The 16,542-nt window shown below is 46.7% G+C and overlaps 1 protein-coding gene across 3 annotated transcripts in view; it reads left to right on the top strand.

Annotated features, from left to right (window-relative positions):
- Positions 1-16,542, top strand: part of CCND2 (cyclin D2) — an 86,852-nt gene that overhangs the window by 52,875 nt on the left and 17,435 nt on the right. Inside the window, exon 1 of one of the 3 annotated variants that reach the window (XM_006027807.3) lies at positions 11,907-12,437. The exons of the other annotated variants lie outside the window; for them this stretch is intronic. Coding sequence (XP_006027869.1) covers positions 12,406-12,437 — 32 coding nt within the window. The 5' untranslated portion in view covers positions 11,907-12,405. Of the gene's footprint in view, positions 1-11,906; positions 12,438-16,542 lie in introns of those variants that run through there. 3 annotated transcript variants of the gene reach the window in all.

Raw genomic sequence — 16,542 nt, forward strand, 5'->3', positions numbered from 1 at the left:
CCCCCTGCTCCCCCCCTGGAGGGCCCCAGCCCCCCCACCTAGGGCTCATAATTTACCTTTAGCAGCAGCAGCAGGAGTGGGGTGCTCTGAGCCATGGCAGCAGGACATGGTGCAGCACGCGGGGACCGCACGCCAGGCCCAGCCAGGTCTTGTCGGCCCTGGGGACTGTCTGCTGCTTGGCCGGGACAGGCCCTTGGTGGCAGGACCCAGCATGGCACGTGGGGACCTCATGCCAGTCCCAGCCGGGTCCTGGGGCTTCTCTACTGCCCAGCCAGGCTGGGCCATGGTGGCAGGACCCAGCGCAGCACGCGGGGACCATGCGCCGCGCCCAGCTGGGTCCTGCTGCCAAGGGCCCAGCCAGGCCAGGCAGCAGAGGGGCCCCAGGGCCAGCAGGACTCATTTGGGCATGCTGCACGGTCCCCACGCGCCGCACTGGGTCCCACCTCTGCCCTACTGTGCCTGCAGGGGGGTGGCGCGTGGCAGGCCCTGGGCCAGCCCCATGTGGCTTGCTAGTCCATCACACCCCACAGCCCTGGGGACATCCTCCCCGGCACTCCCCAAACCCCACCACACCCCCCTGCCACCCCTCACCCACCCATACCCATGAACTGCCCCCCCTTACCTTGGACAGTGCTGGGGGCTGGAGGCAGCAGGAGAACCAAAGACGCTCTGGCCAACACCAGAGCATCTCTTTTGGAGAACTGACTCCGTGGCATGGTCTGGGACCGTGCCTTGCTCCGCTCTTCTGCAGAGCATTTTTTTTAGGCCCTTGGATATCCAGGGGTCTCATTTTCTCCCTGTGTTGCAAACTTGCAGTGCGGGGAACATTTTTTTGTTCCCTCATGTGCCTCTTGCCCCCCCTCAAAGGGGTTTGAGACAGGGCAAGTGGCACATGCACAATCGTCTGGATGTGCCCATTCAGAACTTATTTCTCCACAGCATAGCACCTTATCTAGGCAAACCATACAAGGATGAATGTAAAATGTGTCCCTGTATTAAACTGCACCCTACAGGAGAACAGACCTACTTTAAATAGTAACTCATTTGTTTATCTATATAGGCAAATTCTGATATATTTTTCTAATGGGAAGGTATTTAATAGGGGTAAAACTCTGAGAATATTGATTTAATACATCCTACAGAAGCTTTATGAGTATCTGCAGAATCTTCTCAATAATATAGAATTTCACAGAGACAGAATTCTTTATCTTCTCTATTATGTTTTTCAAACCATCCAGAAACCTACAAAAATTACCCTTGTCTCACATTCTTTCAGACTCACCTTTACATGTTTTACATAACTTAAGCTGCTGGTGGGCATTCAGTTAATGGTGTAATGAGATCTGATCCATGGTCCCAACAATTGTGCCTCATGTTATAATGTACATGCATGGCAGGATATGCGATTTTGGGATTGGGGATTAGATCCCAATCACACCCTACTTGCCAATGCAAAGGGACCCTGGGATCATGGTCCTGGGCTCCTTCTGCACCAGCAAGTTGAAAGCCAGGTGCCCAATAGCTGAGTGTCACTTGGGACCAGAAACTGAACCAAGGTCTGGAACTAGCCCCAGTGTAGTCCCTACTGCAGGAACAATCAACTGACTGCGCTCGGTGGCTTTGGCTGGTCTGCCAGGCGTGGGAAATTGGAGGCTCCCAGCAGGAAGATGCAAAGAACTTCCCCTGCTGGGAATATTAGACCCCGCACCTATGGAGTTTTTACTCATTGCAGAGCACAGGGAACCTGTATCCTGGGCTCCCCATGTGCATCCATGAGTAAAAAACCTGTGTGCAGCCCAACTAGGTTGCACAACAGTTTTTACAGGTTTCAGCCAGGGTTGCCATGCACTGGGGATGTCTCCTTGGGGCAGAGGTGGGGGGGAAGGTATCACCTCCAAAGACAGGCCTTCCAGCCCCAATTCCCTCTACTTCTCCACTTGACTGGGAAGCTCCTTTCCGCCCCCGTCCTCTCCCCTGCTACTCTTCTCCCCTCCCCACTCATCCTCCAACTTTCCTTTTCCTGCTCTTCCCCAGCCACAAGTTACTGCAGCATCATTTGAAAACTTTCAGCCAGGGGCAGACGTGTCCCCTGGCTGAAACATTTCCATTGTGAAACATATCCAAGTGTGCTTCACTTGGAAATGTTTCTATTGTTACATCTGTCTGCACCCAAAGATCTGTACCTCTGGCCCCATTTCTTAGTAGCACAGCTCACTGACAGGAACTTCTTTGGCAATGTGCTGTCCTACGGGAGATCCTAATCATGAGACAGGCCTGCAGAAATGTACAGAAGACTTCTGCTGTAACACATGTCCAGGGGCATCTCTGACAGGTGCAGAAGGGTTGGGAAAGGAAATCTGTGTATTCACCCCTCCTCCACCCAGACCTCCTACTCTTTTCTTGTATGTCCACTCCACCCTGGAAGTGCCACCTCCTCCCCCCGCCCCTCCGCAGTAGTCCTCCAGGAAGGAACCCCTAGGTGCAGCTACCCCTCTAAATCCATATAAGGAGTGGGAGATCCATGCAAACCAACCAGAGCCAATTTCGCCTTATGATTGTGAAGAAAAAAAAAAGCTTTCAATTGTGAAGCAGGGTTGAAGTGTTACTGTAGCTGTAATGGGCAGGAAATGTCTGAGGCAAAGATTTTTTGTGATAACTTTTGTTGGACCAACTGTATAGTTGGGAGAGCTGTTGGACAAGCTTTTGGGCATCCAGTACCCTTCCTCAGGATCCTTCCCATCATGTTGACATCACTTGCACAAGGGTAGCCTGAAGAACAGAATGCGGTATGGGACAGTGGGATGACTGTTTGAGACAGGATCTGAGTCAGGTCCCTTGATCCCTGACATCTTGTCCAACAAGCTCTCCCAATTATACAGTTGGTCCAATAAATTATTTCAACCTGGAGTCCTGTTCTCACTCACCACCCTCCACTCCAGTTACAGGGCTGTGCCTGCTCTAGCTAAGGCTCCCAAGGGGGAGAATGGGAAGCACCGTTCTGCTTGTCCACTCGTCCCGCACCCTGGGGGATATGGGTACTGCACTGTGCTGCCCAGCTCCTATGCCAGGGCAAGAGCAGTGCAGGGGCTGCCTCTGCTGTGGCAAAGACTCCTGGTAGTGGGGATTCTGGTGCCCCTCTTAGTCAATGCATGGGGCTGGTGCCCTGCTTGCCCCACCTTAACTACGCTGCTGGAGTGAATTCCCTCATTCATCTCAGTAGCCTGTTAACCCTGCAGCCTCAGAATGATCAAATAAGGCCTCTCTTCATACTCAAGGGAATTATAACAGTGCCTAACAGTGCCGATCAAGATCAGGCCTCATTGCGACAGGGATTGTGCCCTCAAGAGTTCCCCCTCTGAAAATCCTGATTCTGCAGAGACTTATATTTAACATTAGAGATGTGAGAACTCCCAGTAAAGTTATCGGGACTTCTTATATGGGAAGATAAACTTTTGGGTAAATCATTATAGAAGGGGGGAGCTAAATGAACAAGAGAGACAATGAGTGGGAGAAAGGAAGTATTTTTATCCCCATTTTACAGGAGGAACAGTGTGAGGAGAGTAAAACCATGGCCATGCAACTGACTGTATACAAAAGCACCTTAATACAGTAAAAGCTCCGTTAACTGGCACCTTACAAGCCGGCATGCTCTATTAACTGGCATGCCAGCTTGCAAGGTAAAGTGAAACTGGAAGTGCCCACCGTGGCACTTCCAGTTTCTCCAAGCCCCCATGGCCCGAGGCAAAGCAGCCTGAGCTGCCAAACCCCTATAACCCGAGGCATAGCAGGCTGCGCAGGGCCTGGCTCCCTGTCCTGCGGGGCTCGCAGGGCCTGCGGGAGGGTCGGCAATGCTGCGAGAGGGTCGGTGACACCCTGGACACGGCAGAAGAACCAGCGGCCCAAACAGGGGGTCACTCAATTAACCGGCATATTTTGTTATCTGGCATCCCCCATTCCCGGGGCATGCCAGATAACAGAGCTTTTACTGTACTCAGGTGCAGTTGCCTATGAGATCGCCCATGAAGTCATAACCTGGAGTACAACTGCATTACAGTTGCACAGGATTGTAGTATAGCCTTTTTGCACTATTCTGCAGATCATAGCAGGCCAGCTATCACTCAGAGGATAAAGAAGCAAACAGTGCTCCAGTTCCCTGTCCCTGGGGCACAAGCTACTGAAGTCACTTATTTCCTCTAGTGAATCACAGAATCAAAAAAAAGTAAGGCTAGAAGGGATTCCCAGAGATCATCTAGTCCACCCCCTGCCTGAGGCAAAATCATCCCTATCCAAACTTTACTATACAAATCCGTTGTGTAACCTATTAACAAAGGTAGACAGTAGGCCTGTGTGAAGCGGCTAGTATTCACCTCAGATTCGGATTTGGCTGGTTCAGGGGGCCAGGGTTTTGATTCGGGGATCAAAATTTCAGTGATTCAAATCACTGTCCTGAATTGATTCCGCCGAATCTGATTCAGAGATTCAGCTGCTGCCAAATCTCTGAATCAGCCAAGCCAGGCCCATCCCCACCAGCCCGGCAATGGCTGGCCCGTCCACCCCAGCTCCCAGCTCTTTGGGAAAAAAGCCCCGCTTATCAGGTGCTCATCTTTACACCTATGATGTTTTCAAAGGGAGGATTGAGTGTTCTGAAAACAACTGATATTTTAGATGTATGTAGCTGAAGCAACACAACGAAACACACTTTTTCCTAATCACAATAGAATTATAATTCATAACAGTGATAATAACAGTGGGATTGTTTGATAAGGAATGGGGAACCAATAACCCTTATGTGTAATCTAGACAAATTGACTACCTGGTTAATACAGTTGTAACAGCTGCTGCTGGATTTGCTCAGGATCCCTACAAAGGCAGAGAGGGAAAGTTTGCAGAAAGTTGTTGCTTGCAAGAGGATATGCATGTTTTTGACTGGCTCCCGAGGCAGGAGAGGGAAGGAAACTCATCCCCTGGGACTCAGCCAAGCTCAGAGAAGGGAAGGAGCCCTGGGACCACAGAGCTCATGGAGTAGCCACCCTGCAGCCTGTCTGTGAAGTGAACCTGCTCTTAGTGATGGGGAGAAGATAACCTGGTATCCTTTTTCCCCTCTGTGAGGCAGAGGGAGCCGTGTGGAGTAACAAGGGTGATAAGGCAGACTTGCCTAGGAGGGCAGGGTGTTGATCTGGGAAGACTCTGGGGACAGTTAGCTGAGAAACAGCCTGGGGCTGGCTGGGTGGTAAACCCAGGGTTGTTTCAGTTATCACGACAAGGGGCTGTGTCTGGGAATTGGAGAAAGGTGCTTTTGGGGAGAGGGGATGGTGTGTGTTTCTTTACAAATACCACAGACAGCTGGAGCAGAGGAGAGTGTCTCTTCCCCATGCAGGCTCCAGCAGAGAACAGGACTTTTTGAAGCAGCAGCACCAGCCATGGTTATTGTGCTGCCAGTGTGAAGGAGAGTTGATGTTTGTGTTAACCATGTGTGCTCCTGCTGAAATTCACTGAAGTCTCAAGGTTTAAGCTGGGGAGTTGTACTGAGGGTGCCTTTGATTCAATTTTTATAGATTGTTTTATTTCATTGATACCTGCCTTTGGCGATTAGATTGTTGATATCCTGTTCTGCTATTAACCTCATTCATATGTTGACTGTTTTGTAAATAATAAACTGTGTAAATAGTTAGAATGTATGTACTCCAGTGTGTGTGTGGAAGCCACAAGAAAGCACGCCACTGACAGCCTTAGGGGCTGGAAGGTTTACCGAGGCTATTTGACACCCCAGGACCCTGACTCCAGACGTGGCTGAGGGTAGCACCGTGGCTAGAGTTACACAGTTAAAACCATAATTATGTTCATTGTATATCCACTATGAACCACTAGGTGGCAATAATGTAACTCAGTTTCGAAGGATAAAGGTAGTGGTGTTAAGTCTTAAATTAGGCAGAGAGCAGAGCAATTTAATGTATAACAGTGATTATCAATCAAGGTGCCATGGCATCCCAGGGTGCTAGGAGATCCTTTCAAGGGTGTTGTGGGGTGCCACACAATGTTAGCACTGTTAGGTGCGCAAACATGTTTTACAAGATAAATCCAGAGATTTCAAATGGGAATCCATACTGTTAAAACTATTCTGACCTGCTGTGGGTTTCCTGAGCTCTATCCAACAGAAGAATTGCTCTATTATTTTTCTTCAGTCAAATAAGAGTAGTTTTCTAAGAGCTGGAATTTTCCAGTGGGTACCTCAGATCTTTCAAGGGGTATCTCAAGTCTAAAAAAGGTTTGAGAACCATTAGTCTGTAATGGGAGTGGGCAAAATATGGTCCATGGACCAGATTCAGTCTGCCAAGTGATTTTATCTGGCCTGCAGGGGGGCCCTAGGCCCTTCCCAGCTCAGGAGTGGGGGGCAGCCTGGGCCATGATCCATGTGGCCAATCCCACAGCCCCCAGGCGCACAGCAGGGCTAGGGTGGCACAGCAACCCAGAAGCCACAGCAGCAGCTCCTTCTGCTGTCACTGCCAGTGTCACCGCCACCACCGGACCCAACCCCATGGTCCAGGCAACCTGGCCCATCTGCCCCACGCCCACCACTGGGGTGCCAGATGGAGCAGGCAGGTGGGGTCTCCATGGAGACCCGCCCAGGACCTCTGTGGGCAGGGCATGCTGAGCTGGGCAGATGAGATGGGGTCGTGGGCGGGTGGAGAGGGGCGTCTAGGACCAGGATAGGTGGATAGGGCTGGGGTCAGGACTGGGATTCTGGGGTCAGGGCCTGGGACAGAACCACAATCCACTCCCTGCATGTGCCTGTGACAGGCCCACCCCTGGTCTATAAGGCACCACCCTACCTTGCCTTCTGTTTCAAAAGTACAGATGCTCTTCTCCAAACTACAATAAATACCCCTGGGTTTTTATGTAATTTACAAAGGTGAAACCCTTAACTGAGCTTTCTCGCTCACCTTGCAATCCACATGAATTTTCCCATCTTCCAAAATCTGTACAACTGTGATTTGCACGGTCCTCAATTTTGTGTTAGTGGGGAGGTTCTTGAACAGCATTCTGTGGGTCACTGGTGGGCCTGTGGTCAGCTGGGTAGACACAATCTGCGGCCTCTGCTCCTTGTTTCCTAATGCTAAAACCAGTTAACGATAATTAAAGCCTTTTCCGATATTACTTTTCCAATAAGGCAATTGGGGTAGCTGCCAAAAGGATGCCAAAAAGATTATACAGCCATGATCTACAGTTGCACAAGAAAGATCTGTCCATCAGGCAATCTCTGCATCAACTTTTTTTTTGTTTCAACTATGAAACAGTTTGAAAATCCCATGCTAACAGATCTTCAAAAAGAATTTTAAGGAAGAAAAATAGAACTCAATAAAAATTTAAGTTTCCTCCTGGGATGCTGTATTTCCAAAGAAGATTTGGAACCAAAATTAGATGCTTAAACTGCAGTTGTTTTGTAGGAAATATTGAAAAAGTTAGCATTGTCACCTTAATATGTGCTGTTCCACGGACATTAAACTATTTCCTCCTTACTTGCCAACATTGTACAATAATAGTAATATGCACTCCACATATAATGATGATGACTTTATTAACTAATTCTCAATTTGAGCTAAAAATATAACCACATTTTGAGTTAACAGATTTTTTTAAAATTTAAAATGTTTAATTTCAGCCAAAAAAAATTTCAGTATGGATCTTTAATTAAATTTTCCTCCCAACATTTACTTATTTTTACTAGATTTTTTTGCTAGATTTGTGGATATACCCACCTTCTATGTAGACATGTAGTTCATCATGTCCATTAAAAGTAACAGAAGTAAAGGGAGGAAAGACTGACATAAAATGAATGGTAGCACCACCAGAGATAAAGCAATACAGACAGATAAAGGTAAAGATATCAAGACTTGAAAATAGGAAAAGAAAATAAATATTCCAGGAAAAAACATACCCACAAGAAGAAAAAGAAGCATGAGCAGGGGGAAAAGAAAAGGAAAAAGAAATTGGGAAGAAATATTGTGTAGCAGCTAAATCATGGGATTTCAAATCAACTGATATGAGTGCTATTCTCAGCCTTTGGATTTTATGACCTTGAGCAAAATTCTCCTAACTCTTCTCTGTACCTACCTCCATTGCAGTGACACTCCATTACAGTGTCAGAAGATGCCATTACAAAATTGTTGATTCTGGTACAGTTAAAACATTTCTTCTTCGCTGTTTTGACAGAGTTAAAAACACAGTTGGGTCCCATCATTAGTGCAAGAGAGAACTATGTTTAACTGTGATACAGTGCAATAGATTAGAGCTAGGTCACCTGACATAGACTCATTTTGGAGGATGGCTGGCTCATTAATTTCTCCTTTTGAAAATGACAGTGATAAAACATACTTCATTCATAATTGCTGTCAAAATGATCTGAAATCCGTGGATGGAAGGCACTATGTACAGGCAGTGATATTGTTAAGCTATCTGAAGATGAAAAGGAAAATGCCCAGAGTTACTGCACTGGTAAATATTTCATTTGTGCTTAAAAGGACACTATCAAAATAGGGAAAGTCGGGGATTTTTTGTTTCCTTTTTTGTTTTAACACACAACAGTTCTAAATTAAATTATTTTTAAAAATGAAGGAGTACCTCTAGGCTACCTAATGGGGGTTTTTTAACTAAAATTTTTCGTGTTCCAAGTCAAATCAGCCAAATCAATTCCAAATCTGTGAGTCATTCAAGAACCATACATGGCCCTACTACCAGCAAACATCCTCCACTCCCACCTGGGGCTTCAGATGTTTCCAAATCATTTGACAGGCATCCTATGTGCAGGCACAAGTCCGGAGACTTGAGGCTCAGATGCCGCCCAGTTTTGCTCGTCCTCACCTGTACAGCTGGAGGAACAATCTAAGGAGGAATCTCCAAAAATAATTTCTTAAGTTAGTGATGGGCAGTGCTGTACTCCCTTGTACCTGCAGCTTCCCTGACCTGGCTCTGGCTCCAGAAACAGCCCAAAAATAGTAATGGTGTACGGTGGAGGAGCAGTCAGAGGTTCACTGCAGTGGGGCAAGGGGGGTGGAGAATGTCTCCCTCTTTCTCTGCTATGTATGTTGTATGTGTATGTTGGTTCTCAGTGACAAAAAGGGGGTGACACCTTTCCGTCCCCGCAGCAGTGAACCTCTGACTGCTCCTTCACCATACACTGACACCACTTATCTATTCTCACCATTGCCAAAGCAGGAAAGGTACAGGCTGTGGGGGGAGGAAAGAAAGAGGGTGAGGTTCCCTTCAAGCTGCATTCTGGCATCACCTCCCCTTCCGCAGTGCCTGGGGCTTGTGCCCCATTCGCCCATCCATTATTACACTACTGCTTTCAGTCTAAAGCATAAGTCTTTCCCATCTAAGTTAAAAAATAATTTCTATTAGTGAATGAAGCATAAACTTTACAAAAGAGCTATAAAATCTCATGCAGTCCAGCCCCTGGGAGAGATGGAAGATGATTCTTTGTCTTATGTTCTATTGCTTTGCCCAGTGGACCAGTGATTTTAAAATCCACTAGTTTCCTACATAAACTAATATAATTCATAGCTTGCAAAATGTCCCAGATATTCATCTTCAATACCCTAAGCAATTTCCTATGTCTTTTCTTATTTTATACATATTTCATAATACATAGCGACTGTTATCATAATTCCCCTCTATTGATTAGTTATCATTTGACCAAATTTTAATCATTAGCTTCCTTAAAAGTGAATAATTTTAGCACCTTAATAAATTGTGCTGGCAGAGATTCTCTTTTCTGAGAGGAAGATTAGGATTTCCATACTCTGCATTGCATGTTTGCAAATTCATTGATGTGTGTAGGCAGCTATCAATCCTCTGGTTCATAATGTACAAGTAAGAGGTCTAGTCAGGTGCCCGATGAATGCTATTATACAGAGTCCTGTGACCATCACACCAAGACCTTTGATGCATACGCCTAGGCAAGAGTATGGAGGAGTGGAGGCTGCCCAAGACCTACCACCCCCTTTTTAGACCATTGAGACAGAATCCAAAGGCCAGACTGAGTCCAGATATTCATTGTTTCAATGGTTGTAGCTTCTGCCAGAGAGCAACAGATAAGAACTGCTGCTGACTGCCTCAGTGAGAGCATGTTTTTGTCAGGGTGATGTCCCTTAGCCTTTCTCCAAGCAAGGAGTATACACAAGGCAGTAAGGGCTAGGGTGTTGAGGTGCCTTGTACTCACCTTACTCTGGAGGTTGCAACATTGTGGTATTTTATAGGCACTACCCTACCACCAGTAGCCACACCACGTTGCCACTACGCCCTCCAGTTGGATGTAGTATACGGACATGCCCCAACGTTGATGTACATGTTTACATGAACAGTAAAAAGGTATTTTTATAAAGTCAGCAATAATTTATTTTGTTCCTTTGCTTCATTTTTGTACTTCCTCTGGCCCAGCGGCAGTGTCCTCCCACATATGCTTCAGCACTGACTCAATGGGACAACTCCTGGGGGAGAAAGTAGAGTAGTAGAGTTCATTTAGCTCATGGTCTCGAATGTCAAATTTTTTGTCAGTTTTACTTCAAATACACTGGCCTTACTTTGCAAACCTGCAACATCTAGATCTTCCTATGAGATCCCTGTGAATTTTGCACATGGAAAGGAGAAGGGTCAGGCCCCGAACATGTTTAAGTTTCACTTGCTAGCTTAAATTGATTGTGATACCTTCTTTGCCCCACTGCTAACTTCTCCTGTCACGTGGTATATGTATTAAAGCCCCAGATATTGTCGTCATCAAAGCTACCCTTAGTTTTGTCTAAGAAAAAAATAAATTCTCTCCTCAGTGTGAAGAAGAGCTTGATAACATGCATGCTAAGGTCCCCTCTAAAAATAAGCCAAGGAAAAAGGACTGTGAATGAACTATTTGAAAAACTACTACTCATTTTTAAGCCAGTCCCACAATTTTTGGGGGGTGACTCATATTTTGGGAGGCTGATTGTGTGGTGGGAGAAACCTCCCTAAGGTTCGTTGTCTAGCTGTAATTTGATTGACAGACAACGCGGGTAAAGAAAGACAGCTGTTTATTTGCTCGAGCAAAGACCATAAAGCCAGCAAAAGGCAAAATGGCCCCCCCCTAAGGGTGAGGTGATCTTTTATACTTATTACAACAAGGCAAGACTTCATGGTTAACAAAAAAAAGCAATACTTGGGCGGTGCTTTTCAAATCTTTGTAACAGCATATTTCTATTAAGCTGAACTAGCACTTTTTAAAAAGCTAAAAGTTAAGTAACAGTAACATTATAATATGTTAGCAAAACCTTACACAGTAGTAGATACTTCTCAAGGACACAACCAGTGCACCCAGAACAATGGTTTCCCTGTCTTATTTTACTTCTTGCTGTAGCTGATTTTTCAGCACACAGACACAGAGATACTTGCTGCTTTTAACTCAGAAAATGCTTAATACAGTTAAAATGATTACTTGACACAAGCAAAGGCTTAGCTATCAATCTGCCTTGTGGTCAGCTGCATTGCTAGGCCACAGGTCATGCCTTGTATTCAGCTGTAAAGCTAATACTTCCTAATAATCTAAATTATTGTAAACCTAACAGTATGCTTATCAGAAAACTATTTTATTTCAGGGTAATAACAAACCTGCGCCCTACAATTGTCCTTTTGGAGACACAAACACCCCAAGCACATTTCCAACATCTGGTGTAGCCTCAAGAAAAGCATACTTTTTATGCCTGAGAGAGGCTGAGGGAGGAAAGCAGGTCCAGTCACTGCCCTCCCTGCCACTGCTGCCAGTTGGCAGGAGCCGCCTTTCCCCTCAGCCCCATCCAAACTGCTTCCACAGACCCAGGACTAGCTGCCGCGGGGGAGCAGGGTTTCTGGTTGTAGCCCTGTTGGTCTAAGGACGTAGGCAGGCAAGCTTCTTTGGGTAGATGTGATGTCTTTTATTAGACCGGGAGGGACAAGGAGCACGTGGCGCCAAGCAAGTGACAGCTGTTTCCCGCGCAAAAGACCTGAAGGGCTGGATGCGGGCGCAGGAGCTTCCACAATCTCGGGACACGGGGCTTAACCCATGCAAATGAGGGGGGGCTTTTTTGAGGGGAGAAAGACATGACCGAAGCGCTTTTAAACGTGCAGGCTGTGCGGGGTAGAGGAGCCCTGCTCCCCCTTCCGACCGCTACGCACAGCGCTGCTCACTGCAGAGCATCGCCCACTACCCACTCCTGTGCAAGTGGGGCGGGGTTGGGCTGGCACGCGTGCGCAGTCCGAGCCGGGCTCCTCGTGGCGCCTGGCAGCAAGAGCGGGAGGCGGTGCTGACGTCATCGAAAGGGGCGAGGCAGTGCAGGGCACTCCAGTGGGCGGCTGGTGGAAAGTAGGCTGGATGCGTGCGCACACGCGCGAGGCGGCGACGTCATGGCTCGGTTCGCACTGACCCTCGTCAGGCAGTGAGTGCGGGCGGGCGGCGGTGACGGTACCCCTCCCCCCCTATATTCTTGCCCGCCCCCCAGCCCGGGTCTGGAGCTGCCCCTGGCCCCGCCCCCTGTGCCGCCTCGAGGGGAAATGGGGGGGGAAAGGGGGGGAGGGGCGGGGCGTGACGTGGCTGTTGCGGCCGCTGTGTTGCCCTTTGCGCCAAGTTGAAGCGAGGTGACGGGAGGCGGCGCTGAGGGGCCTCTGCCAAGTGCCTGGCCGTTAGCGCATGTGTGCGAGCATTTCAGCCCTTGTGTGATCAATAGCAGCACTGAACACGGCTAAGAGAAACGCGAAACTCTTAACACCCTCGGTTCGGAGGTGATCCCTTTTATTAGACCAACTGAAAAATGGAAGCTCATTGATGCAGCATCAGCCTGAATGGGTTTGGGGTTTTTTTAATTAATATATTTCGTGTTCCAGGTCAAATCAGCCAAGTCGGATCAATTGAGCAGGACTCAGCGGGTCCCAAAACCCTACGGGTTGAGCAGGCAGAGCTCGGTCGTTCTAAACCCAGTGTGTGGTGCTACAGCCTGCTGGTGAGCATCCTCCAGCCCAGCCTCCCACCTGGGCCTGTGGGTGCTCCCAGATCCATTGGCAGACACCTCACATGCAGGTCCAAGCTTGGAGGTCTTGGGATTCGGATGCCCTAAGGCAGTATTCCTTGACCCCATGGGTCACTATCCCAAAGTGGGCCACAAGAACCTGTGAAAGGGTCGCGAACAAACTGGAAACATGGCCTTTCCTTTAAAGGAAAAAAATGTAGGAAACTGTGGCTTTTCCCTTGCAGGCTGGAAGTCTGCCAGTCTGCAAGGGGCTGCTTGCAGCCCTTCGTGCCCTCGTACCCATCCCCTGCCCCACACACTGGGGGCCTGGGGGTGGGGGGCAGTGGGTTGGGAGTGAGGGGCACTGGGTGCGGACTGTCCATTGATGTTCACAAATGGGTCTGGGTACAAAAAAGGTTGAGATTTGCTGCCCTAAGATACTACAGACAAGCATCCTCCATGCCAGACTAAAGAGTCTGGGATTTCAGATGCTTCCTACTCTCAATCTTAGCCCATAAGAGGCCTGTCAGTACTTTTCTTTATTTTGAGGTAAGTGTCACAAAAATGATTCAACTTTGACCCATTCTCACTCGCTAGAGACCTACAGTGAGCAATATAAGTAAATAAGATGACTTATTTGCATAGTTAGTGTATATTTTTCAACGTACAAATAGTTTTTCAGTGACTACGATAACTTTGAGCTTCTAATACAATAATTTCATATTTAAGAGCTGGCAATGCTGCCTTGTGGCTCTGTCTTCAGCCCGGGCCCCATGGGCTCGGCTCAGAGCCCAAAAAGGAACTGGCCAGTACCTCAGGGAGCTCTGGGCTCCCTGCTCTGGGGCAGGTTTCTTAAAGAAGTCTCCAGAATGAAATTAAATGTTTAAATTAAAAAATGTCAAATTAAATAATTAATTTTTTAAAAATGAAAACAATAAATAAATAAACGAATGAAGCCCAGGGTGGTGTGATGAGCTGCGCCGATCAGACCCTGTGGATCTCATGATTCTGGCCTTGCTACATGCAGCAGAAGCCCGCAGGATTTTGTGGGAGCCCCCAGCATCTGGTGCTCCAAAGGGCTAAAAGCCCTTGAATGTGGAGGGAGTTCATCTCCTCACCAGGCTAGAAGCAGCTGGGGCCCAGGGGAGGAGGTATGCTTGTCTCTTCAGAGTGCAGAACTTCTCATCCTCCTCCCATCCTGCCAGACTGGGAGGCAGGGCAAAGGTGACTTAGTTACGCACTTAAAATGGAATGAAGCATACAGTTGCCCAAAGCTTAGCATAGGTCTTGTTTTTTTGTAACATGGCAGTGCACAGAGAGGAGTATGAAACCATATCAACACCTTTAACTCACCCAGTTGGAGACCTCTTTATTTCCTAGTTGGTTCTCCATTCACTCTCCCTTCCAAAAACGTAAAAAGAACTTGCCTATGTTTGTATGCCACAGCTTTGCCCAGCTGATGGTGACGCTAATGCTTTCTGGAAGCCTGACTGCCTTGAGTCAGAAGCCTGTGTGCCCTGTCTGGTGTGCTCTGCTCAGTGTCCCCCCTTGGTGCACTCATTTGGAACCTATGACCCTCATTCCCATCTCTGCTTTGTCTTTGAGTTTTTGTAAGAAATCAGTGATGTGCCCTTACAGGCCCCTGTCACTGGTGGGGGAGGTGGAGGATATAGTTCTACTTGCTGGGTTTTGGCCCATCTTTCCAGAATGGCACCAGAATGCATTCAGACTCACAAAATCAGAAGGCCTGATTGCCTTGGGCAGCTACCATAAAATATAGTATCTGTCCGTATCTTTCAGTAAATTTTAAGTTTTGCAAGGGAGTGTGCACTTGAAAGTATCATATAAGGTCTTCCCAGTCATCCAGGTTCATTAAATCGTTGTTGCACCTGTAAACTTAACCCATAAAGTCATCCTTAAAACTAAAGAAAGTTACATGTACTGAAAAAAAGAATGGCAAGGCAACAATGCAACCTTACACACAGCTGCATTTTGGCTCCTCCTCTGAGCAACATCTAAAAGTTTGGGATCCCTTCCATGGAGTTCTTTCCTTTGCCAAATGCTTTGGGGAAATCAAATGTATATGCTTGCATTCCAAAGACTTTTTCAGTTCTCACTGAAATTTTTTCTATTTTGTATTATAACACACTTAAATTTTAATATAATGCTGCTCCAGAAATGGCTGTATTCAGAAGTATCTACAGAACTTACAGCATGCTACTCAAAGTAAAATGTTGTGATATGCAAAACTGACACATCATAGTTTTAAACAGTTTTCACCACCTAGAGTATTTTAACTTAACTCTTGGAGAAAGCATAACACTATTTTTTTGTTTATACAAAGTCTTTTGAAACAACTGAAGTAAACACTCTGGGAAACACTTTACCTGATCCAAAAAATTGCTTCCATGATATACTACTTAATTAAATCTGACTAGGCATTTGAAGTTTTCTATATCTTAATGGTTTACCAAAATATAGATGACAAATTATATCAGTAGGTTTTTTTTGTGTTGCTTGAAGTGCCCTGTTGCATGTGAGATTACTTAAGGCTATTTGTAGACTGTAAGCAGTTGGTCATAAGGCCTTCCTTCTGCCAAAAGCACTCTTGACTTTGGCAGAGGTAGAGTGTTCATTTAGGAAAAGGATAGTACCGGGTAATATTAAAACAAGCATTGATATCAGAAACTGTCATAATGTATAGCCTTAGCTTTTATCTTTCAATTACAGTGGATCTTGAAGACTTCTGAGCACCATGAATAGTTTTTTGTCGTGTGTGTGTGTGTGTGTGTGTGTGTGTGTGTGTGTGTGTGTGTGTAAACCAAAAGTAAATGTTGGCCCTAAATTTCTGTGACTTAAATTATCATAGGTAATTGTCAGTAGTCATTTACTAATCATATTCTTTACAAATACTTTGCTCATTTCTTTCCTTCTGCTTAAGAGTTTAATGCTTGCATTGTGCAACTAAACCGGTATCTTATCCTTTTAACTCTGCTTATTCTTAACGATCTGAATCTGCTGATTTGGTGATCCAGGTGTCATTTTTTTCCTGCTTCTAGGTCAGTTGGAAAATAAGCCAAGCTGAATCTTTTTCTTTTTAGAAAACTTAAAAATCTGAAGGTGGGGTTTCCTAAAGCAGTCTTTATCAGCCATATTTGGTTGTCATGGGTGACTTCAATTACCCGGACATCTCGTGGGAGGATCGCTCAGCAAAATCTGAGCGGTCGCAAAGCTTCCTCTCGTGCGTGGATGACCTCTACCTGACTCAAGAAGTCTATGGGCCAACAAGAGGCAAAGCGCTGCTCGACCTGGTACTGGCTACTGGGGATGAGCTAGTCGGCGACCTAGTGATCGATGGGAAGCTGGGTGACCGCGACCACGAGCTGATCACCTTCACCATCCGCCGAAAAGCTGGCAAGTCAGTCAGCAACACGGAAGTCCTTGACTTCAGGAAAGCCGACTTTGACAAGCTCAGGAGGCTTGTCAGTGAGGCCCTAAGGGACCATGACCACGGGGAGAGGGGAGTTCAAGAAGAGTG

Source organism: Alligator sinensis, unplaced genomic scaffold (genome assembly GCF_000455745.1).
Source record: "Alligator sinensis unplaced genomic scaffold, ASM45574v1 scaffold177_1, whole genome shotgun sequence".
In the NCBI taxonomy this organism is placed as follows: Eukaryota; Metazoa; Chordata; order Crocodylia; family Alligatoridae; genus Alligator; species Alligator sinensis.